At 40.0% G+C, this 26,283-nt stretch overlaps 2 protein-coding genes across 5 annotated transcripts in view; one reads left to right on the forward strand and one right to left on the reverse strand.

Moving 5' to 3' along the window:
• LOC139370097 (cytochrome P450 3A27-like) overlaps positions 1-26,283 on the reverse strand; it is a 63,405-nt gene that overhangs the window by 15,868 nt on the left and 21,254 nt on the right. The window contains exons 1-5 of one of the 4 annotated variants that reach the window (XM_071109414.1): positions 8,168-8,480; positions 7,877-7,970; positions 7,502-7,554; positions 5,919-6,018; positions 5,274-5,387 (exon numbers count right to left, since the gene is read on the reverse strand). In XM_071109414.1, the coding sequence (XP_070965515.1) occupies positions 5,274-5,387; positions 5,919-6,018; positions 7,502-7,554; positions 7,877-7,970; positions 8,168-8,241 (435 nt within the window). In that variant the 5' untranslated portion in view covers positions 8,242-8,480. Of the gene's footprint in view, positions 1-5,273; positions 5,388-5,430; positions 5,447-5,918; positions 6,019-7,501; positions 7,555-7,876; positions 7,971-8,167; positions 8,481-26,283 lie in introns of those variants that run through there. The other 3 variants (XM_071109415.1, XM_071109416.1, XM_071109417.1) reach the window with 3 other exon arrangements.
• LOC139370157 (cytochrome P450 3A27-like) overlaps positions 18,246-26,283 on the forward strand; it is a 32,372-nt gene continuing 24,334 nt past the window's right edge. The window contains exons 1-5 of the mRNA XM_071109483.1: positions 18,246-18,431; positions 18,633-18,726; positions 19,132-19,184; positions 20,877-20,976; positions 21,435-21,548. Coding sequence (XP_070965584.1) covers positions 18,358-18,431; positions 18,633-18,726; positions 19,132-19,184; positions 20,877-20,976; positions 21,435-21,548 — 435 coding nt within the window. The 5' untranslated portion in view covers positions 18,246-18,357. The remainder of the gene's footprint in view (positions 18,432-18,632; positions 18,727-19,131; positions 19,185-20,876; positions 20,977-21,434; positions 21,549-26,283) is intronic.

The following is a 26,283-nucleotide window of genomic DNA, read 5'->3' on the forward strand; positions in this document are numbered from 1 at the left end:
TAGAATAGCTTGCTGAATATTGTTGTTGTTGTTGCATTTCCTATACAAATAGACTAATCGAAGAGGGATGCTCTTGTTTGCTGAATGTTAAATACAGCAGTGAATAGAAATCACGGTTAGAAATCACTGGTAGAAATCCCGGGTAGAATCACGGGTAGAAATCACGGGTAGTTTGAAAGAAGAGTGAACGCGCAATGGTGGTAGACTATAGCCAAAATTAATTAGGACCCATAACCATTCAGACTCATAACCATTCAGACCCATAACCATTCAGACCCATAACCATTCAGATGGTGGTAGACTATAGCAGTTATTAATTCAGACCCAAAACCATTCAGATGGTGGTAGACTATAGCAGTTATTAATTCAGACCCAAAACCATTCAGACCCATAACCATTCAGATGGTGGTAGACTATAGCAGTTATTAATTCAGACCCATAACCATTCAGATGGTGGTAGACTATAGCAGTTATTAATTCAGACGCATAACCATTCAGATGGGGGTAGACTATAGCAGTTATTAATTCAGACCCATAACCATTCAGATGGGGGTAGACTATAGCAGTTATTAATTCAGACCCATAACCATTCAGACCCATAACCATTCAGATGGTGGTAGACTATAGCAGTTATTAATTCAGACCCATAACCATTCAGATGGTGGTACACTATAGCAGTTATTAATTCAGAACCATAACCATTCAGACCCATAACCATTCAGATGGTGGTAGACTATAGCAGTTATTAATTCAGACCCATAACCATTCAGATGGGGGTAGACTATAGCAGTTATTAATTCAGACCCATAACCATTCAGACCCATAACCATTCAGATGGGGGTAGACTATAGCAGTTATTAATTCAGACCCATAACCATTCAGAAGGTGGTAGACTATAGCAGTTATTATTTCAGACCTATAACCATTCAGACCCATAACCATTCAGACCCATAACCATTCAGATGGTGGTAGACTATAGCAGTTTTTAATTCAGACCCATAACCATTCAGACCCATAACCATTCAGATGGGGGTAGACTATAGCAGTTATTAATTCAGACCCATAACCATTCAGACCCATAACCATTCAGATGGTGGTAGACTATAGCAGTTATTAATTCAGACCCATAACCATTCAGATGGTGGTAGACTATAGCAGTTATTAATTCAGACCCATAACCATTCAGATGGTGGTAGACTATAGCAGTTATTAATTCAGACCCATAACCATTCAGATGGTGGTAGACTATAGCAGTTATTAATTCAGACCCATAACCATTCAGATGGCGGTAGACTATAGCAGTTATTAATTCAGACCCATAACCATTCAGATGGCGGTAGACTATAGCAGTTATTAATTCAGACCCATAACCTAACCATTCAGACCCATAACCATTCAGATGGTGATAGACTATAGCAGTTATTAATTCAGACCCATAACCATTCGGATGGTGGTAGACTATAGCAGTTATTAATTCAGACCCATAACCATTCAGATGGCGGTAGACTATAGCAGTTATTAATTCAGACCCATAACCTAACCATTCAGACCCATAACCATTCAGATGGTGGTAGACTATAGCAGTTATTAATTCAGACCCATAACCATTCGGATGGTGGTAGACTATAGCAGTTATTAATTCAGACCAAAAACCATTCAGACCCATAACCATTCAGATGGCGGTAGACTATAGCAGTTATTAATTCAGACCCATAACCATTCAGATGGTGGTAGACTATAGCAGTTATTAATTCAGACCCATAACCATTCAGATGGTGGTAGACTATAGCAGTTATTAATTCAGAACCATAACCATTCAGACCCATAACCATTCAGATGGGGGTAGACTATAGCAGTTATTAATTCAGACCCATAACCATTCAGATGGTGGTAGACTATAGCAGTTATTAATTCAGACCCATAACCATTCAGATGGCGGTAGACTATAGCAGTTATTAATTCAGACCCATAACCATTCAGATGGGGGTAGACTATAGCAGTTATTAATTCAGACCCATAACCATTCAGATGGTGGTAGACTATAGCAGTTATTAATTCAGACCCATAACCATTCAGATGGTGGTAGACTATAGCAGTTATTAATTCAGACCCATAACCATTCAGATGGTGGTAGACTATAGCAGTTATTAATTCAGACCCATAACCATTCAGATGGTGGTAGACTATAGCAGTTATTAATTCAGACCCAAAACCATTCAGATGGTGGTAGACTATAGCAGTTATTAATTCAGACCCATAACCATTCAGATGGTGGTAGACTATAGCAGTTATTAATTCAGACCCATAACCATTCAGACCCATAACCATTCAGACCCATAACCATTCAGATGGTGGTAGACTATAGCAGTTATTAATTCAGACCCATAACCATTCAGACCCATAACCATTCAGACCCATAACCATTCAGATGGTGGTAGACTATAGCAGTTATTAATTCAGACCCATAACCATTCAGATGGTGGTAGACTATAGCAGTTATTAATTCAGACCCATAACCATTCAGATGGTGGTAGACTATAGCAGTTATTAATTCAGACCCATAACCATTCAGATGGTGGTAGACTATAGCAGTTATTAATTCAGACCCATAACCATTCAGATGGTGGTAGACTATAGCAGTTATTAATTCAGACCCATAACCATTCAGATGGTGGTAGACTATAGCAGTTATTAATTCAGACCCATAACCATTCAGATGGTGGTAGACTATAGCAGTTATTAATTCAGACCCATAACCATTCAGATGGTGGTAGACTATAGCAGTTATTAATTCAGACCCATAACCATTCAGATGGTGGTAGACTATAGCAGTTATTAATTCAGACCCATAACCATTCAGATGGTGGTAGACTATAGCAGTTATTAATTCAGACCCATAACCATTCAGATGGTGGTAGACTATAGCAGTTATTAATTCAGACCCATAACCATTCAGATGGTGGTAGACTATAGCAGTTATTAATTCAGACCCATAACCATTCAGATGGTGGTAGACTATAGCAGTTACTAATTCAGACCCATAACCATTCAGACCCATAACCATTCAGACCCATAACCATTCAGATGGTGGTAGACTATAGCAGTTATTAATTCAGACCCATAACCATTCAGATGGTGGTAGACTATAGCAGTTATTAATTCAGACCCATAACCATTCAGATGGTGGTAGACTATAGCAGTTATTAATTCAGACCCAAATAAGAATGAAATCTTTGTGAAGAGAAGTGAAAGCCATCAGCATGTAATTCTAGTCCTATATGAAGAAGATCTGGGTCCTGGGTGGTGCAGCGGTCAATAGCACTGCAGAGCGACAATACAGCTTGGTGTTCGATCCCAGGCTGTGTCACAACTGACTGTGACCGGGAACCCCATAGGATGGCACACAATTGTACCAGCGCCGTCCGGGACCTTGTCTTATCGTGCTCCAGCGACTCCTTGTGACAGGGCCGAGCGCCTGCAAGCTGACTCGGGTTGTCAGTCGAAGGGTGATTCACATTAGTGCTGCTGACAACCAGGTCAAGCAGGAAGTAGGTGGTCAAAAGGGTCATGTTTCAGAGGAGGCATAACTCCATCTTTGAGTAATAATGTAAATAAGGTATCTAAAATAAGTTTAGAAAGAGTTTATAACAAGCTATAATGAGTTTATAGAGTTTATAAGAAGCTATAATGAGTTTATAGAGTTTATAACAAGCTATAATGAGTTTATAGAGTTTATAACAAGCTATATTGAGTTTATAGAGTTTATAACAAGCTATAATGAGTTTATAGAGTTTATAACAAGCTATAACGAGTTTATAGAGTTTATAACAAGCTATATTGAGTTTATAGAGTTTATAACAAGCTATATTGAGTTTATAGAGTTTATAACAAGCTATAATGAGTTTATAGAGTTTATAACAAGCTATATTGAGTTTATAGAGTTTATAACAAGCTATATTGAGTTTATAGAGTTTATAACAAGCTATATTGAGTTTATAGAGTTTATAACAAGCTATATTGAGTTTATAACAAGCTATAATGAGTTTATAGAGCTATAACAAGCTATAATGAGATTATAGAGTTTATAATAAGCTATAAAGTGTTTATAACAAGCTATAAAGAGTTTATAAAGGGTTTATAACAAGCTATATTGAGTTTATAAAGAGTTTATAACAAGCTATATTGAGTTTATAGAGTTTATAACAAGCTATAATGAGTTTATAGAGTTTATAACAAGCTATAATGAGTTTATAGAGTTTATAACAAGCTATATTGAGTTTATAGAGTTTATAACAAGCTATATTGAGTTTATAGAGTTTATAACAAGCTATAATGAGTTTATAGAGTTTATAACAAGCTATAATGAGTTTATAGAGTTTATAACAAGCTATATTGAGTTTATAGAGTTTATAACAAGCTATATTGAGTTTATAGAGTTTATAACAAGCTATATTGAGTTTATATAGTTTATAACAAGCTATAATGAGTTTATAGAGCTTATAACAAGCTATATTGAGTTTATAAAGAGGTTATAACAAGCTATGAGTTTATAGAGTTTATAAAATGCTATAAAGTGTTTATAACAAGCTGAGTTTATAAAGGGTTTATAACAAGCTATATTGAGTTTATAAAGAGTTTATAACAAGCTATAATGAGTTTATAGAGTTTATAACAAGCTATACTGAGTTTATAGAGTTTATAACAAGCTATATTGAGTTTATAGAGTTCATAACAAGCTATATTGAGTTTATAGAGTTTATAACAAGCTATATTGAGTTTATAGAGTTTATAACAAGCTATATTGAGTTTATAGAGTTTATAACAAGCTATATTGAGTTTATAACAAGCTATAATGAGTTTATAGAGCTATAACAAGCTATAATGAGATTATAGAGTTTATAATAAGCTATAAAGTGTTTATAACAAGCTATAATGAGTTTATAAAGGGTTTATAACAAGCTATATTGAGTTTATAAAGAGTTTATAACAAGCTATATTGAGTTTATAGAGTTTATAACAAGCTATAATGAGTTTATAGAGTTTATAACAAGCTATAATGAGTTTATAGAGTTATAACAAGCTATAATGAGTTTATAACAAGCTATAATGAGTTTATAGAGTTTAACAAGCTATAATGAGTTTATAGAGTTTATAACAGGCTATAATGAGTTTATAGAGTTTATAATAAGCTATAAAGTGTTTATAACAAGCTATAATGAGTTTTTTAAAGAGTTGATAAACATAGAAAGGGAGAGATGGGGGGATGGTTCTACCTCTTTTAGTCGTCCAGAGGTAAAGGAAGGTGAGAGGACACTGCGGATCCGTCTCCATGTATCGTCCTCGGCAACGGACAACGCATCAAACAGCTCACCATTCAGATGGAAGTCCTAAAACATGGAGGACAGTTGTATTAATTATCAAACAGCTCACCATTCAGATGGAAGTCCTAAAACATGGAGGACAGTTGTATTAATTATCAAACAGCTCACCATTCAGACAGACGTCCTAAAACATGGAGGACAGTTGTATTAATTATCAAACAGCTCACCATTCAGAATGATGTTCTTAAACAACAGTTGTATTAATTATATGATTTAATAATGAACATAGTATTTACATAATATTCACACTACTTTAAAATGAATGAATAATGATAACCGTATTTACATAATATTCACACTACTTTAAAATGAATGAATAATGAACATAGTATTTACATAATATTCACACTACTTTAAAATGAATGAATAATGAACGACACAAATAATGTATTAATAATATCAGTCATAATGTTAGGATTATAATTATTCAGATTATTATTAGGGGGATGTGTGTGTGTGTGTGTGTGTGTGTGTGTGTGTGTGTGTGTGTGTGTGTGTGTGTGTGTGTGTGTGTGTGTGTGTGTGTGTGTGTCTCACCCTGCGGTTGGTGAAGATGTTGTAACACTCTTTAATCAGGACGGTCTTGATCATGCTTTTGTCCATGATACACAGAATAGGCTGCCTCCCATCATAGATCCTTCACAGAAGAGAAACACACCTGGCTTTAACCACTATATATACACCTACATGATACACAGAACAGGCTGCCTCCCATCATAGATCCTTCACAGAGGAGAAACACACACCTGGCTTTAACCACTATATATACACCTACATGGTACACAGAATAGACTGCCTCCCATCATAGATCCTTCACAGAGGAGAAACACACCTGGCTTTAACCACTATATATACACCTACATGGTACACATTACAGACTGCCTCCCATCATAGATCCTTCACAGAGGAGAAACACACCTGGCTTTAACCACTATATATACACACCTACATGGTACAGACTGCCTCCCATCATAGATCCTTCACAGAGGAGAAACACACCTGGCTTTAACCACTATATATAGACCTACATGGTACACATTACAGACTGCCTCCCATCATAGATCCTTCACAGAGGAGAAACACACCTGGCTTTAACCACTATATATACACACCTACATGGTACAGACTGCCTCCCACCATAGATCCTTCACAGAGGAGAAACACACAGGGTTGGGGAGTAACTGATTACATGTAAAGAAGATAGATTTTTTTAAACGGTAACTGTAATCTGTTAAATTAAAAGCAAAATATATTATAATCAGATTACAGATTACTAAAACTAGATGATAACTTTGAGGATTACTTTAAGATCAGAAAAGGATGTTTGCGAATTTTTTTAAATCTTTGACACTTCTCTGTTTTCTCAATGACGTTCAAACCAGCATTGAAAAGAGGCGCAAGTTTACATTTGTTAAATCATATTATTATATATATTAGTGTTGGGTTCTGATTGCTTGACCCTATAAAATATACATATTCCAGTCACTGATGGAAAGAGGGGAAATTATAATGTTTATGTTCCTGTTTCGTCAGGATATGTTATCGTTATCAGGGATCCTATTGGAGGAGAAGAGACACAGTCTGGTACCAGTCACCATGACAACCGTGATTACGTTACTGAGTTTGGGGTAATGTTGGACAGGTAAAACTAGTAACTGAATGTAATCAGATTACGTTACTGAGTTTGGGGTAATGTTGGACAGGTAAAACTAGTAACTGAATGTAATCAGATTACGTTACTGAGTTTGGGGTAATGTTGGACAGGTAAGACTAGTAACTGAATGTAATCAGATTACGTTACTGATTTTGGGGTAATGTTGGACAGGTAAAACTAGTAACTGAATGTAATCAGATTACGGTACTGAGTTTGGGGTGATGTTGGACAGGTAAAACTAGTAACTGAATGTAATCAGATTACGTTACTGAGTTTGGGGTAATGTTGGACAGGTAAAATTAGTAACTGAATGTAATCAGATTACGTTACTGTGTTTGGGGTTATGTTGGACAGGTAAACTAGTAACTGAATGAATTGAAAGGAGGTGATGAAGGTGATGAATTGAAAGGAAAGAGCATAGTACAGTTGTGAGTCATCCTAGTACGGTACAGCCGACTGAACTCACCCCCAGATTCTCCCGTACTTCTGAAAGCACTCTGTGTCAAAGTTAGTGAAGCCCTGCAGAGAGAGATAGAAAAAAGAGAAAACAGCTGATTCATGCCTGGGCATGCCCTAGGAGGTCGTGTAGGTGTGTCCTACAGCTGAACAGAGAACACACCTGAAATAGGTGAGGGTTGAGGAGGGTTTGTTATTTTATATGGTCCCCAGGGTCAATAATACAACTTCTAGACTGATCAAGTCTCATATAACCTTTCATTTATCTATTGTTAAAACAACCGGCTAGTCCTCTTTTTCCTTCTCAATGCATTGTTTTACATGGGGGGAAATAACACTGTTGTTTAAAATATGAGAGAGATATTTATTCTGAATGGGTACTAACCTTTTTATACTCCAACATTGTGCCAAAGTAAGGTAGGGGTTTGGGACCAGGGATACCCATCTTAGTGAATACACCATAGGGCCAGTACCCGTACCTGTACACACACACACACACACACACACACACACGCACACACACGTTAACTATCAGTATGTTCTTGAGAATTATACAATATATATCTTATCTTGCATTGTTGGAAAAGGACCCCTAACTAAGCATTTCACTGTTAGTCTACACCTTTTAACTACGATAAATGTGACAAATAACATTTGATTTGATGTAAGTCCTTACACTACAATGAGGGTGATGAGGAGGGCCAGGAGGGTCCAGGTCTCAGCGGAGAAGTATGGTAGAAAACTCATCATCTTTCCTCCGGTTCGGCTCCCTGCTGCTTCTGAAAACAAAGGCTCCGTTTTCTCTCAGACTCATTCGAGTTCACTTCTCCGATGGTCTGACAGGTTTTGAGTTGTTTTTTCTGTTCAAGTTCTAGTGTGGTTCTTCTGTGACGCGGCAGATCTCGACTAACGACCGTTGCTCTTCTCCGTGCTCTGTTTGTTACAAGCGAGTATTGTATCCCGTCGGAAAAGCACCTGTGTGATGCTAGCTAGAATAAGGTTGAGCAACAATGGAATTTGCGGTTCGACTTCAAAATAAAAGTCCCATGCTGAAACTGATGCAAACGGATTCAAATGGTGGAATAATGCCATATTTGGATTAGATATTGCTAAACAGGGTTAGAATGTTGTTATATGAATTAAACAAAAGACAATGAGTAGTTAATTTAACACACAAACATAGTTGAAGTCCCACTGTGGCTGTATTAGAATTGCATTGAGACAGACTTCTATTGCACTGTACAGCGTTACCTCTGGATCTTGGGTCCACGAAATGTGAAGAGTTTACACAAATATTGGCGTCTTAGCTCTTATTGCAGGACTTTATTTATTTTTTTTATTTTTTTTTTATTTTTATTTATTATTATTTATTTTCACCTCACAATTCCATAAGTAAAAAAATAAAATAAATAATAATAATAATAAAATAAAATAAATAATAATAATAATAAAATAAAATAAATAATAATAATAATAAAATAAAATAAATAATAATAATAATAAAATAAAATAATAACATTTAACCTTTATTAAACTAGGTAAGTCAGTTAAGAACAAATTCTTATTTACAATGACGCCCTACCCCAGCCAAACCCAGATGATAATGGGCCAATTGTGCGCCACCCTATGAGACTCCCAATCACATTCGGATGTGATACAGCCTGCATTCGTTTCAGGGACTGTAGTGACAGATTACAATTCTGAAGAGTTTACACAAATATTAGCTTCGTAGCTCTTATTGCGGGACTAACTGTGGGAAATCACCTCACAATTCAGACCGCTGTGCCACTCGGGAGCCCTGTACATTGCAATATGAATGTTCAACAGGCACTATAGGCTGAATTGTGAGGTGATTTCCCACAGTTAAAGTCCTGCCAATATTTGTGTAAACTCTTTAGAATTGTAATCTGTGGGTGTCAATGAGTAGGCTGGTACCTCATGTCATGAACCCAAGACCCATAAGGCTGTACATTGACGCTATGTTGCAGTCCAAAAAACTATACATACACAGTGCCATTTTAACATATTTTATTTGGTGTCAAATTATTATTTTTTTTGTTGAATTTATATAACAATATTCCAACCTTGTTTTCAAATGATCTCGTCCAAATGTAGCATGATTCCATTTGTATCCGTTTGCATCAGATTCAATGGGAAACTTTTATTTTGAAAGCCGAACCGCCGATTCAACTATTGTTGCTCCTGCAAATATTGTTCACGACACACACACGCAATAAAGAGATTAGAGGGAGACTGTGTGAGAGGTGAATGCGAAGCAGGGATATTTATTCTCCCTATTTGCACATCATTACAACACTGTGTGTAGACTTAATACGACATTTGAAATCTGGATGTGGAAAAGTGTTCATCTGGATGTTTACTTTGGTCGAAAGGACGGTTAAAATCACAAACACAATAACAAGCTAACTCACTTTCTCGTTACATTAGGAGACTCGCATGCGTGCGCACGCACGCACACACACACGTTATCGCCGCCTGACCCGACACAGTCACTCACCTGTAATCATCAGTCCTGGTGCCGTGCCAACAGTAACAACACAGCATTTTCCATACACAACAGTAAATCACAGATTGAACAACGAGCCAGATGTTTCACCTGAAGCATCCGGTTGGTATTTCCGTCGCCAAATATGGTGATGAGAGGAAGTCCAGTGGCCGTCAGTGGGAGAAGACGGAGCGAGATTCTCATTGACGAAACATAATATCTCAGTCGGTTTTCTGTTTCCCAAACTAGAATCTGTTGTCAACTTTAGCCTTTGCCAAATTTACAAAAAAAATGGCATTGTTTAGGATGAGTGCAAGGGCGAATTGAGTCAATGCACACATTAACCTCACAGAGTAGGTGTTCCCTAACGGAAATCAAATCAAATCAAATTGTATTAGTCACATGCGCCGAATACAACAGGTGTCGACCTTATGTTGAAATGCTTACTTACGAGCCCCTAACCAACAATGCAGTTTAAAAAAATATAGATAAGAACAAGAGACAAAAGTAAAAAAGTAATTGAAGAGCAGCAGTGAAATAACAATAGTGAGACTATATACAGGCGGGTACCGATACAGAGTCAATGTGCAGGAGCACCGGTTATTTGAGGTGGTATGTACATGTAGATAGAGTTATTAAAGTAACTATACATAGATGACCACAGAGAGTAGCAGTGGTGTAAAGAGGGGTTAGGGAGTGGGGGGGGGGGGGGGGGGGGGGGGGGGGCACTGCAAATAGTCTCAGTAGCCATTTGGCTCAGGGGCTTATGGCTTAGGGGTAGAAGCTGTTTAGAAGCCTCTTGGACATAGACTTGGCGCTCCGGTACCACTTGCCGTGCGGTAGCAGAGAGAACAGTCTATGACTAGGGTGGCTGGAGTCTTTAACAATTTTTAAGGCCTTCCTCTGACACCGCCTGGTATAGAGGTCCTGGATGGCAGGAAGCTTGGCCCCAGTGATGTACTGGGCCATTCGCACTACCCTCTGTAGTGCCTTGCGGTCAGAGGCTGAGCCGTTGCCATAAAAGGCAGTGATGCAACCAGTCAGGATGCTCTCGAGGGTGCAGCTGTAAAACCTTTTGAGGATCTGAGGACCCATGCCAAATCTTTTCAGTGTCCTGAGGGGGAATAGGTTTTGCCGTGCCCCCTTCACCACTGTCTTGGTGTGCTTGGACCATGTTAGTTTGTTGATGATGTGGACACCAAGGAATTTGAAGCTCTCAACCTGCTCCACTGCAGCCCCTTCGATGAGAATGGGGGCGTGGCTCCGTCCTCCTTTTCCTGTAGTCCACAATTACCTCCTTTGTCTTGATCACGCTGAGGGAGAGGTTATTGTCCTGGCACCACACGCCCAGGTCTCTGACCTCCCTATAGGCTGTCTCGTCGTTGATCACGCCTGACACTGTTGTCATCAGCAAATGTAATGATGGTGTTGGAGTCATGCCTGTCCGTGCAGTCTTGAGTGAACAGGGAGTACAGGAGGGGACTGAACACGCAACCCTGAGGGGGCCCCAGTGTTGAGGATCAGCATGGTGCATGTGTTGTTACCTACCCTCACCACCAGGGGGTGGCTCATCAAGAAGTCCTGGATCCAGTTGCAGAGGGAGGTGTTTAGTCCCAGGGTCCTGAGCTTATTGATGAGCTTTGAGGGCACTATGGTGTTGAACCCTGAGTTCCTTTTGTCCAGGTGGGAAAGGGCGGTGTGGAGTGCAATGGAATTTGCATAATCTGTTGAACTGTTGGGGCGGTATGCGAATTGGAGTGGGTCTAGGGTTTCTGGGATGATGGTGTTGAGATGAGCCATGAACATCCTTTCTAAGCACTTCATGGCTACAGACGTGAGTGCTATGGGTCAGTATTTGTTTAGGAAGGTTACCTTACTGTTCTTGGGCAAAGGGACTACGTTGGTCTGCTTAAACATATTGGTATTACAGACTCGGACAGGGAGAGGTTGAAAATGTCAGTGAAGACACTTGCCAGTTGGTCAGCGCATGTCCCATCGATGTGGATAGGGGGGTCCTCCCTCTGCTGTTTCCTGAAGTCCACAATCATCTCCTTTGTTTTGTTGACGTTGAGTGTGAGGTTATTTTCCTGACACCACACTCCGAGAGCCCTCACCTCCTCCCTGTAGGCCGTCTCATCGTTGTTGGTAATCAAGCCTACCACTGTAGTGTCGTCTGAAAAACTTGATGATTGAGTTGATGATTGAGTTGGAGGAGTGCATGGCCACGCAGTCATGGGTGAACAGTGAGTACAGGAGAGGGCTCAGAACGCACCCTTGTGGGGCCCCAGTGTTGAGGATCAGCGGTGTGGAGATGTTGTTACCTACCCTCACCACCTGGGGGCGGCCCATCAGGAAGTCCAGTACCCAGTTGCACAGGGCGAGGTCGAGACCCAGGGTCTCGAGCTTGATGACGAGTTTGGAGGGTACTATGGTGTTAAATGCTGAGCTGTCCTCGATGAACAGCATTCTCACATTTTTTATTTCGTTTTTTTATTTCACCTTTATTTAACCAGGTAAGCTAGTTGAGAACAAGTTCTCATTTGCAACTGCGACCTGCCCAAGATAAAGCATAGCAGTTCGACACATACAACAACACAGAGTTACACATGGAATGAACAAAACATACAGTCAATAATACAGTAGAAAAAAGAAAAAGTTAGTGCAAATTAGGTCAAATAAGGGAGTTAAGGCAATTAATAGGCCATGGTGGCGAAGTAATTATAATATGGCAATTAAACACTGGAATGGTAGAATGTGCAGAAGATTAATGTGCAAGTAGAGATACTGGGGTGCAAAGGAGCAAGATAAATAAATACAGTATGGGGATGAGGTATATAGATGGGCTGTTAACAGATGGGCTATGTACAGGTGCAGTGATCTGTGAGCTGCTCTGACAGCTGGTGCTTAAAGCTAGTGAGGGAGATGGGAATCTCCAGCTTCAGTGATTTTTGCAGTTTGTTCCAGTCAGTGGCAGCAGAGAACTGGAAGGAAAGGCGACCAAAGGAGGAATTGGCTTTGGGGGTGACCAGTGAGATATACCTGCTGGAGCGCGTGCTACGAGTGGGTGTGCTGCTATGGTGACCAGCGAGCTGAGATAGGGCGGCGCTTTACCTAGCAGAGACTTGTAGATAACCTGTAGCCAGTGGGTTTGGCGACGAGTATGAAGCGAGGGCCAGCCAACGAGAGCGTACAGGTCGCAGTGGTGAGTAGTGTATGGGGCTTTGGTGGCAAAACGGATGGCACTGTGATAGACTACATCCAGTTTGCTGAGTAGAGTGTTGGAGGCTATTTTATAGATGACATCACCAAAGTCAAGGATCGGTAGGATGGTCAGTTTTACGAGAGTATGTTTTGGCAGCATGAGTGAAGGAAGCTTTGTTGCGAAATAGGAAGCCGATTCCGATGGAGATGCTTTACTACTTCTTGTGACTCCCCATCCGGGTCCGGGAGCGTAATCATCGCCTGACACGAATTAGCATAACGCAACGGACATAAATCTTCCTAGAAAATCTTCCTATTCATGAAAATCACAAGTGAAATATATTGGAACACAGCTTAAAACCAGTTATGCATTAGGGGGCGCTATTAAAATTTTGGGATGAAAAACGTTCCTGTTTTAAACAAGATATTTTGTCACGAAAAGACTATGCATATAATTGACAGCTTTGGAAAGAAGACACTCTGATGTTTCCAAAACTGCAAAGTTATTGTCTGTGAGTGCCACATAACTGATGTTACAGGTGAAACCCAGATAAAAATCCAACCAGGAAGTGCCGCATTTTTTGAAACCGCCAATGACTCCTTATATGGCTGTGAATGAGCTAGGAATGAGCTTAAGTTTTCCACGTTTTCCCCAAGGTGTCTACAGCATTGTGAAGTATTTTTAGGCATTTCCATATAGCATGTGGTCACATGGTGTCTCCCGCAGAAAATCTCTTGTAAAATACTGAGGTAGCCATTTTTCACTTCTTATGAGAAACCAACTGCCTCGACGGATATATTATCGAATATATATGTTAAAAACACCTTGAGGATGGATCCTAAACAACGTTTGCCGTGTTTCTGTCGATATTATGGAGCAAATTTTGAAAAAAGTTTGCCGTTATAGTTGTAGCATTTTCTGGTCGATTTCTCAGCCAAGCATGATGAAGAAACAGGAGCTATTTCGCCTACAAAAATAATATTTTTAGAAAAAAGGAACATTTGCTATCTAACTGGGAGTCTCCTGAGTGAAAGCATCTGAAGTTCTTCAAAGGTAAATGATTTAATTTGGTTGCTTTTCTTATTTTCGTGAAAATGTTGCCTGCTGCCAGCAGAGCCTAGCATAGCATTATGCCATGATAAACTTACACAAATGCTTGTCTAGCGCATATTTTGAAAATCTGAGATGACAGTGTTGTTAACAAAAGGCTAAGCTTGTGTTTGAATATATTTATTTCATTTCATTTGCGATCTTTTGCGTATTATCCGCTGCGTTGTGCTAATGCGTTTGAGCCGATGATTACGCTCCCGGATACGGGTTAACCCTCTGTCATCTCAGATTTTCAAAATATGCTTTACAGCTAAAGCTAGACAAGCATTTGTGTAAGTTTATCATAGACTAGCATAGCATTATGCCTTGCTAGCAGCAGGCAACCTTGTCACGAAAATCAGGAAAGGAATCAAATTAAATCGTTTACCTTTGATGAACTTCGGATGTTTTCACTCACGAGACTCCCAGGTAGATAGCCAAAGTTCATTTTTTTCCCAAAAGATTATTTTTGTAGGCAAAATAGCTCCGTTTGTTCTTCACGTTTGGCTGAGAAATCGCCCGGAAATTGCAGTCACGAAAACGGCTAAATATATTCCAAATTAGCTCCATAATATCGACAGAAACATGGCAAGCGTTGTTTATAATCAATCCTCAAGGTGTTTCTCTAGTATCTATTTGATAATATATCCGTTGGGACAATTCCTTTTTCTCTAGGACCGATTGGAGTAATGGCTACCTCTGCACTTTACGCGAGAATCTCTCTCGGAGCCACCATGTGACCACTTACGCAATGTGCCCCCATACGGCTATTCTTCAACAGAAATACGTAAAACTACGTCACAATGCTGTAGACTCCTTGGGGAATACGTAGAAAGCGTAAGCTGGTTGATAGGGCATTCATAGCTCAATAGGGACTCATTGGAACGCAGCGCTTTCAAAATATGGGGCACTTCCGGATTGGATTTTTCTCAGGCTTTCGCCTGCAACATCAGTTCTGTTATACTCACAGACAATATCTTTACAGTTTTGGAAACGTTAGAGTTTTTTCTATCCAAAGCTGTCAATTATATGCATATTCTAGCATCTTGTCCTGACAAAATATTCCATTTAAAACGGGAATGTTTTTTTTCCAAAAATGAAAATACTGCCCCTAGAGTCGCAACAGTTATTAATGTGAGTCTGGAAGGAGAGTTTGCAGTCTAGCCAGACACCTAGGTATTTGTAGTTATCCACGTATTCTAAGTCAGAGCCGTCCAGAGTAGTGATGCTGGACGGGTGAGCAGGTGCGGGCAATGATCGGTTGAATAGCATGCATTTCATTTTATTTGTGTTTAAGAGCAGTTGGAGGCCACGGAAGGAGAGTTGTATGTAATTGAAGCTCGTCTGGAGGTTCGCAACTACCGGTCACACAACCACCGACCCCACAACCACTGACTGCAACTACACACCACACACATCGACTACACAACTTCCGACCACAGCTACTGACCACACAACTACTGACATCAACTGCTAACCACACAACAACTGACCACACCAACTGCCCACACCAACTGACCACAACTACTGAAAACACCTACTGACCACACCTACTGACTACAACCACATAACTACTGACCAAACACCTAGTGACCACACAACTACTGACCACTTTCCCACAACTACCAAACACTCAACTACTGACCACAACAACTGACCCCACAGCTACCGACCCAACACCTACTGACCACACAACTACTGACCAAACAACTGCCTACCACAACTACCGAGCACAACAATGGACGACAACGACTGACAGCAACTACTGACCACACAACCACTGACTGCAACTACTGACCACAACTACTGACTATGCAACTACTGACCACAATCACACAACTACTGACCATTTTTACTGACCAGAACTACTGACCACACAACCACTGACCACAACCGCACAACTACTGACCACACAACTACTGACCGCACAACTACTGACCACACAACCACCGACCACAATTACCGACTGCAACTACTGACCACACAACTACTGATCACACAATCACTGACCACAGTCACACAACTACTGACCACAACTATTGACCTCAACTCCTGACCTCACAACTACTGATCACACAACCACTGACCACAATCACACAACTACTGACCTCAACTCCTGACCTCACAACTACTGATCACACAACCACTGACCACAATCACACAACTACTGACCTCACAACTACTGACCTCACAACTACTGAACACACAACTACTGAACAAACACCATCCGGTGAAACATCTGGCTCATTGTTTGATCAGTGATTGACTCTTGTGAGTGGAAAATGCAGTGTTGTTACTGTTGGCATGGCACTCTTGTATTCAAAGTCTCTCTGCCAGGGGCCTAGTTGCAAAACGTTTAATAAACAGACTGAACGAAATGTGTATTTATCCAATATTAACTCAAATTTTGCTCCGTTTGCTTCCATTTAGTTCTTAAACACGGTTTCCATAATGAATATACCCCTGCTCTCTCTTGTCGATCATTCACCAATTTAAATTCAATTTAAGGGGCTTTATTGGCCATGGGAAACATATGTTTACATTGCAAAAAATAAGTGAAATAGATCATCAACACAAGTGATACAAACATTTAAAATGTCATATTATGTCTACACACAGTGTTGTAATGATGTGCAAATAGTTAAAGTACAAAAGGGAGAATAAATATCCCTGCTTCGCATTCACCTCTCACACAGTCTCCCTCTGATCTCTTTATTGCGTTTGTGTGTCGTGAACAACATTTGCCTGAGCATCAATAGTAAAATCGGCGGTTCGGTTTTCAAAATAAAAGTTACCCATTGAATCAGATGCAAATGGAAATAAATTGTGGAATCATGCAACAATCCTGTAGGGACTTTATGTTGCTAAACATATGTAATACATTCAACAAAAGACAATAATTAGTTCATTTGACACCAAATAAAATCTGTTGGTATTGCACTACATTTGGACGAGATAATTCGAAACAAGGTTGGAATACTGTTATATACATTTTTAAAAAGACAATAATTTGTTTAATTTGATGCCCCCCAAAAAATGTGTTTATATTGCACTGTGGATGTATAGTCTTCAGGACTAAAACACACCTTCAATGTACAGCCTTATGGGTCTTGGGTTCATGACATATCGTACCAGCCTTATGGATCCTGGGTTCATGACATATCGTACCAGCCTTATGGATCCTGGGTTCATGACATATCGTACCAGCCTTATGGATCCTGGGTTCATGACATATCGTACCAGCCTTATGGATCTTGGGATCATGACACGGGGTACCAGCCTACTCATTGACACCCACAGATTACAATTATAAAGAGTTTACACAAATATTCAATCGCGGCTCTTATTGCAGGACTTTAACGGAGGGAAATCACCTCACAACTCAGCCTATAGAACATTCATATTGCAATGTACAGGGCTCCAGAGTGGTGCAGCGGTCTAAGGCACTGCATCGCTATGCAAGAGGCGTCACTACAGTCCCTGGTTCAAATGCAGGCTGTATCACATCTGGTCGTGATTGGGAGTCCCACAGGGCGGTGCACAATTGGCCCAGCATCGTCTGGGTTTGGCTGGGGTAGGCTGTCATTGTAAATAAGAATTTGTTCTTAACTGACATGCCTAGTTAAATAAAGGTTAAACGTTATTATTTTATTTGATTATTATTATTATTATTTATTTTATTTTTTTACTTATGGAATTGTGAGGTGATTTCCACAGTTAAAGTCCTGTAATAAGAGCTAAAACGCTAATATTTGTGTAAACTCTTCACATTTCATGGACCCAAGATCCAGAGGTAACGCTGTACAGTGCAATAGAAGTCTGTCTCAATGCAATTCTAATAAAGCCACAGTGGGACTTCAACGGGGTAAAAGAGTAACTTCCAACCTGCACGGTCTCAAACAGAGAACGGAGAAGAGCAACGGTCGTTAGTCGAGATCTGTCGCGTCACAGAAGAATCAGAAAAAACAACTCACAACCTGTCAGACCATCGGAGAAGTGAACTTGAACGAGTCTGAGAGAAAACGGAAAACGCTTTTCAGAAGCAGCAGGGAGCCGAACCGGAGGAAAGATGATGAGTTTTCTGCCATACTTCTCCGCTGAGACCTGGACCCTCCTGGCCCTCCTCATCACCCTCATTGTAGTGTAAGGACTTACATCAAATCAAATGTTATCACATTTATCGTAGTTAAAAGGTGTAGACTAACAGTGAAATGCTTAGTTAGGGGTCCTTTTCCAACAATGCAAGATGAGATGTATATATATATATATTGTATAGTTCTCTAGAACATACTGATAGTTAACGTGTGTGTGCGTGTGTGCGTACGCGCGTGTGTGTGTGTACAGGTACGGGTACTGGCCCTATGGTGTATTCACTAAGATGGGTATCCCTGGTCCCAAACCCCTACCTTACTTTGGCACAATGTTGGAGTATAAAAAGGTTAGTACCCATTCAGAATAAATATCTCTCTCATATTTTAAACAACAGTGTTATTTCCCCCCATGTAAAACAATGCATTGAGAAGGAAAAAGAGGACTAGCCGGTTGTTTTAACAATAGATAAATACAAGGTAATATGAGACTTGATCAGTCTAGAAGTTGTGTTCCTTGACCCTGGGGGACCATAGAAAATAACAAACCCTCCTCAACTCTCACCTGTTTCAGGTGTGTTATCTGTTCAGGTGTCAGACACACCTACGTGACCTCCTATGGCATGAATCAGCTGTTTCTTCTCTCTCTCTCTCTCTCTCTCTCTCTCTCTACCTCTCTCTTTCTCTCTCTCTCTCTCTCTCACTCTCTCTCTACCTCTCTCTCTCTCTCTCTCTCTCTCTCTCGCTCTCTACAGGGCTTCACTAACTTTGACACAGAGTGCTTTCAGAAGTACGGGAGAATCTGGGGGTGAGTTCAGTTGGCTGTACCGTACTAGGATGACTTACAACTGTACTATGCTCTTTCAATTCATCACCTGCTGGAGCTGCCATGTGACCATGAAAAATAGTAATAATATCAACCACGACCAGAATAACGTTTTCTATGTAGTTTTATAAGAGGTGGTTAAATGTGTGGGTTTCTATGGTTACTTTCTAAATGTAATCCGTAACTAGTTTTACCTGTCCAACATCACCCCAAACTCAGTAACGTAATCTGATTACATTCAGTTACTAGTTTTACCTGTCCAACATTACCCCAAACTCAGTACCGTAATCTGATTACATTCAGTTACTAGTTTACCTGTCCAACATTACCCCAAACTCAGTACCGTAATCTGATTACATTCAGTTACTAGTTTACCTGTCCAACATTACCCCAAACTCAGTACCGTAATCTGATTACATTCAGTTACTAGTTTACCTGTCCAACATTACCCCAAACTCAGTACCGTAATCTGATTACATTCAGTTACTAGTTTACCTGTCCAACATTACCCCAAACTCAGTACCGTAATCTGATTACATTCAGTTACTAGTTTACCTGTCCAACATTACCCCAAACTCAGTACCGTAATCTGATTACATTCAGTTACTAGTTTACCTGTCCAACATCCCCCCAAACTCAGTAACGTAATCTGATTACATTCAGTTACTAGTTTACCTGTCCAACATTACCCCAAACTCAGTACCGTAATCTGATTACATTCAGTTACTAGTTTACCTGTCCAACATTACCCCAAACTCAGTACCGTAATCTGATTACATTCAGTTACTAGTTTACCTGTCCAACATTACCCCAAACTCAGTACCGTAATCTGATTACATTCAGTTACTAGTTTACCTGTCCAACATTACCCCAAACTCAGTACCGTAATCTGATTACATTCAGTTACTAGTTTACCTGTCCAACATTACCCCAAACTCAGTAACGTAATCTGATTACATTCAGTTACTTTTAGGTTACTTTCCCTTTAAGAGGCAATACATTGTACTTTATGGGTTGGTTATGTGGGCTTCTTCTAACCCATCTCTTTCTACTGTTAGGCTCTAAATGAACCTAGTAAAATTCACAGACGATTAGTAAAGCTCAAATAAAGTTTATTCATCCCATCAGGGTCAATACATGCATCAGACATATTCACATCATGATAGTTAACCCGTTCTGCTACGCTGAGTTTCCTCCTACACATATGAACAGACAATACAGCCAATACAACCCTGTGTGTTTCTCCTCTGTGAAGGATCTATGATGGGAGGCAGTCTGTACCATGTAGGTGTGTATATATAGTGGTTAAAGCCAGGTGTGTTTCTCCTCTGTGAAGGATCTATGATGGGAGGCAGCCTGTACCATGTAGGTGTGTATATATAGTGGTTAAAGCCAGGTGTGTTTCTCCTCTGTGAAGGATCTATGATGGGAGGCAGCCTGTACCATGTAGGTGTGTATATATAGTGGTTAAAGCCAGGTGTGTTTCTCCTCTGTGAAGGATCTATGATGGGAGGCAGTCTGTTCTGTGTACCATGTAGGTGTATATATATAGTGGTTAAAGCCAGGTGTGTTTCTCCTCTGTGAAGGATCTATGATGGGAGGCAGTCTGTTCTGTGTACCATGTAGGTGTATATATATAGTGGTTAAAGCCAGGTGTGTTTCTCCTCTGTGAAGGATCTATGATGGGAGGCAGCCTGTTCTGTGCGTCATGGACAAAAGCATAATCAAGACCGTCCTGATTAAAGAGTGTTACAACATCTTCACCAACCGCAGGGTGAGACAAACACACAAACACAAACACACACACACACACACACACACACACACACACACACACACACACACACACACACACACACACACACACACACACACACACACACACACACACACACACACATCCCCCTAATAATAATCTGAATAATTATAATCCTGACATTATGACTGATATTATTAATACATTATTTGTGTCGTTCATTATTCATTCATTTTAAAGTAGTGTGAATATTATGTAAATACGGTTATCATTATTCATTCATTTTAAAGTAGTGTGAATATTATGTAAATACTATGTTCATTATTAAATCATATAATTAATACAACTGTTGTTTAAGAACATCATTCTGAATGGTGAGCTGTTTGATAATTAATACAACTGTCCTCCATGTTTTAGGACGTCTGTCTGAATGGTGAGCTGTTTGATAATTAATACAACTGTCCTCCATGTTTTAGGACTTCCATCTGAATGGTGAGATGTTTGATGCGTTGTCCGTTGTTGAGGACGATGCATGGAGACGGATCCGCAGTGTCCTCTCACCTTCCTTTACCTCTGGACGACTGAAAGAGGTAGAACCATCCCTCCATCTCTCCCTTTCTGCTTAATCAATTTGTTATAAACTCTATAGCTTGTTATAAACTCTTTCCTAACTCATTCTAGCTTGTTATAAACTCTTTCCTAACTCATTATAGCTTGTTATAAACTCTTTCCTAACTCATTATAGCTTGTCATAAACTAACTCATTATAGCTTGTTATAAACTCTTTCCTAACTCATTATAGATTGTTATAAACTGTTTTCTAACTCCTTATAGCTTGTTATAAACTAACTCATTATAGCTTGTTATAAACTCTTTCCTAACTCATTATAGCTTGTTATAAACTAACTCATTATAGCTTGCTATAAACTCTTTCCTAACTCATTATAGCTTGTTATAAACTAACTCATTATAGCTTGTTATAAACTCTTTCCTAACTCATTATAGCTTGTTATAAACTAACTCATTATAGCTTGTTATAAACTAACTCATTATAGCTTGTTATAAACTAACTCATTATAGCTTGTTATAAACTAACTCATTATAGCTTGTTATAAACTCTTTACTAACTCTTTATAGCTTGTTATAAACTAACTCATTATAGCTTGTTATAAACTCTTTACTAACTCATTATAGCTTGTTATAAACTAACTCATTATAGCTTGTTATAAACTCTTTCCTAACTCATTATAGCTTGTTATAAACTAACTCATTATAGCTTGCTATAAACGCTTTCCTAACTCATTATAGCTTGTTATAAACTAACTCATTATAGCTTGTTATAAACTCTTTCCTAACTCATTATAGCTTGTCATAAACTAACTCATTATAGCTTGTTATAAACTAACTCATTATAGCTTGTTATAAACTAACTCATTATAGCTTGTTATAAACTAACTCATTATCGCTTGTTATAAACTCAAACCTAAATCAAATCAAATTGTATTAGTCGCTAACACATATTTAGCAGTTATGGGTGTAGTGAAATGTTTCTGTTCCTGGCTCCTACAGTGCAGTAATTTCTAACAAGACACAACAATACACACAAGTCTAAAAGTAAAATAATGGAATTAAGAAATATAGAAATATTAGGATGAGCAATGTCGAAGTCTGGAGTATAAAATTACAGTTGAAGTCGGAAGTTTACAGACACTTAGTCGGTTAGGACAAACTAGTTTTTACTATAGTTCTGACAAGTCGGTTAGGACATACACTTAGGTTGGAGTCAATTAAACTAGTTTTTCAACCACTCCACAAATGTCTTGTTAACAAACTATAGTTCTGACAAGTCGGTTAGGACATACAGTGCCTTGCGAAAGCGCTTTTAACGGACCTCTGAGACTATCACAGTGCAGGTGCATTTATACGGAGACTTGATTACACACAGGTGGATTGTATTTATCATCATTAGTCATTTAGGTCAACATTGGATCATTCAGAGATCCTCACTGAACTTCTGGAGAGAGTTTGCTGCACTGAAAGTAAAGGGGCTGAATAATTTTGCACGGCCAATTTTCAGTTTTTGATTTGTTAAAAAAGTTTGAAATATCCAATAAATGTCGTTCCACTTCATGATTGTGTCCCACTTGTTGTTGATTCTTCACAAAAAAATACAGTTTTATATCTTTATGTTTGAAGCCTGAAATGTGGCAAAAGGTCGCAAAGTTCAAGGGGGCCGAATACTTTCGCAAGGCACTGTATACTTTGTGCATGACACAAGTCATTTTTCCAACAATTGTTTACAGACAGATTATTTCACTTATAATTTACTGTATCACAATTCCAGTGGGTCAGAAGTTTACATACACTAAGTTGGCTGTGCCTTTAAACAGCTTGGAAAATTCCAGAAAAAGAATGTCATAGCTTTAGAAGCTTCTGATAGGCTAATTGATATAATTTGAGCCAATTGGAGGTGTACCTGTGGATGTATTTCAAGGCCTACCTTCAAACTCAGTGCCTCTTCGCTTGACATCATGGGAAAATCAAAAGAAAACAGCCATGACCTCTGAAAAATTATTGTAGATCTCCACAAGTCTGGTTCATCCTTGGGAGCTATTTCCAATCACCTGAAGGTGCCACATCTGTACAAACAATAGTACACAAGTATAAACACCATGGGACCACGCAGACGTCATACCGCTCAGGAAGGCGACGCGTTCGGTCTCCTAGAGATGTACGTACGTTGGTGCGAAAAGTGCAAATCAATCCCAGAACAACAGCAAAGGACCTTGTGAAGATGCTGGAGGAAACAGGTACAAAAGTATCTATATCCACAGTAAAACGAGTCCTATATCGACATAACCTGAAAGGCCACTCAGCAAGGAAGAAGCAACTGCTCCAAAACCGCCATATAAAAGCTAGACTACGGTTTGCAACTGCACATGGGGACAAAGATCGTACTTTTTGCAGCAGGGACTTGTGCACTTCACAAAATAGATGGATTCATGAAGAACGAAATTTATGTGGATATATTAAAGCAACATCTCAAGACATCAGTCAGGAAGTTAAAGCTTGATCACAAATGGGTCTTCCAAATGGACAATGACCCCAAGCATACTTCCAAAGTTGTGGCAAAATGGCTTAAGGACAACAAAGTCAAGGTATTGGAGTGTCCATCACAAAGCCCTGACCTCAATCCCATAGAAAATGTGTGGGCAGAACTGAAAAAGCGTGTGCGAGCAAGGAGGCCTACAAACCTGATTCAGTTACATCAGCTCTGTCAGGAGGAATGGGCCAGAATTCACCCAACTTATTGTGGGACGCTTGTGGAAGGCTACCCGAAACGTTTGACCCAAGTTAAACAATTTAAAGGCAATGCTACCAAATACTAATTGAGCATATGTAAACTTCTGACCCACTGGGAATGTGGAAGAAAGAAGTAAAAAGCTGAAATAAATCATTCTCTCTACTATTATTCTGACATTTCATATTCTTAAAATGAAGTGGTGATTCTAACTGACATAAAACAGGGAATTTGTACTAGGATTAAGTGTGAAGAATTGTGAAAAACTGAGTTTAAATGTATTTGGATAAGGTGCATGTAAACTTCCTACTTCAACTGTATATAGTAGTATGCTCTGATTCATATATATATATATATATATATATATATATATATATGTGATGTGATGTATAGACATTATGGACAGTATGTGGCTAGACTATATAGCATATCTGTGGAATACATGGATAGAATTGTATACATGGGGCGGCAGGGTAGCCTAGTGGTGAGAGTGTAGGGACGGCAGGGTAGCCTAGTGGTTAGAGTGTAGGGGTGGCAGGGTAGCCTAGTGGTTAGAGTGTAGGGACGGCAGGGTAGCCTAGTGGTTAGAGTGTAGGGGTGGCAGGGTAGCCTAGTGGTTAGAGCGTAGGGACGGCAGGGTAGCCTAGTGGTTAGAGCGTAGGGACGGCAGGTTAGCCTAGTGGTTAGAGCGTAGGGGCGGCAGGTTAGCCTAGTGGTTAGAGCGTAGGGACGGCAGGTTAGCCTAGTGGTGAGAGTGTAGGGGCGGCAGGGTAGCCTAGTGGTTAGAGCGTAGGGATGGCAGGGTAGCCTAGTGGTTAGAGTGTAGAGGCGGCAGGGTAGCCTAGTGGTTAGAGTGTAGGGGCGGCAGGGTAGCCTAGTGGTTAGAGCGTAGGGACGGCAGGTTAGCCTAGTGGTTAGAGCGTAGGGGCGGCAGGTTAGCCTAGTGGTTAGAGTGTAGGGGCGGCAGGTTAGCCTAGTGGTTAGAGCGTAGGGACGGCAGGGTAGCCTAGTGGTTAGAGCGTAGGGACGGCAGGTTAGCCTAGTGGGTAGAGCGTAGGGGCGGCAGGTTAGCCTAGTGGTTAGAGCGTAGGGACGGCAGGTTAGCCTAGTGGTTAGAGTGTAGGGGCGGCAGGGTAGCCTAGTGGTTAGAGCGTAGGGACGGCAGGGTAGCCTAGTGGTTAGAGTGTAGAGGCGGCAGGGTAGCCTAGTGGTTAGAGTGTAGGGGCGGCAGGGTAGCCTAGTGGTTAGAGCGTAGGGGCGGCAGGTTAGCCTAGTGGTTAGAGTGTAGGGGCGGCAGGTTAGCCTAGTGGTTAGAGCGTAGGGACGGCAGGTTAGCCTAGTGGTGAGAGTGTAGGGGCGGCAGGGTAGCCTAGTGGTGAGAGCATTGGACTAGTAACCGGAAGGTTGCAAGTTCAAATCCCCGAGCTGACAAGGTACAAATCTGTCATTCTGCCCCTGAACAGGCAGTTGAAGTTCCTAGGCTGTCATTGAAAATAAATATACAGCAATAGCTGAATAGGATGAGCCTTGACTAGAAACAATACATCCTGTCAGAAAGACCCATTGACTTTCAACATTTTGTTAAATTAAATACAATTCTAAAATGTATTAAATTATAATTTTGATGATGATGACAAAGCAAAAAACGTTTTTAAGAAATGTTTGCAAATTTATTAAAAAACAAAAAACAGATACCTTATTAACATAACTATTCCTCTGAAACATGACCCGTTTGACCACCTACTTCCTGTTAAACCTGGATGTCAGCAGCACTTATGTGAAAGACATGACCACCTACTTCCTGCTTGACCCAGATGTCAGTAGCACTAATGTGAAAGACATGACCACCTACTTCCTGCTTGACCCAGATGTCAGTAGCACTAATGTGAAAGACATGACCACCTACTTCCTGCTTGACCCAGATGTCAGTAGCACTAATGTGAAAGACATGACCACCTACTTCCTGCTTGACCCAGATGTCTGTAGCACTAATGTGAAAGACATGACCACCTACTTCCTGCTTG

Source organism: Oncorhynchus clarkii, chromosome 17, assembly GCF_045791955.1.
Source record: "Oncorhynchus clarkii lewisi isolate Uvic-CL-2024 chromosome 17, UVic_Ocla_1.0, whole genome shotgun sequence".
Taxonomy (NCBI): domain Eukaryota; kingdom Metazoa; phylum Chordata; class Actinopteri; order Salmoniformes; family Salmonidae; genus Oncorhynchus; species Oncorhynchus clarkii.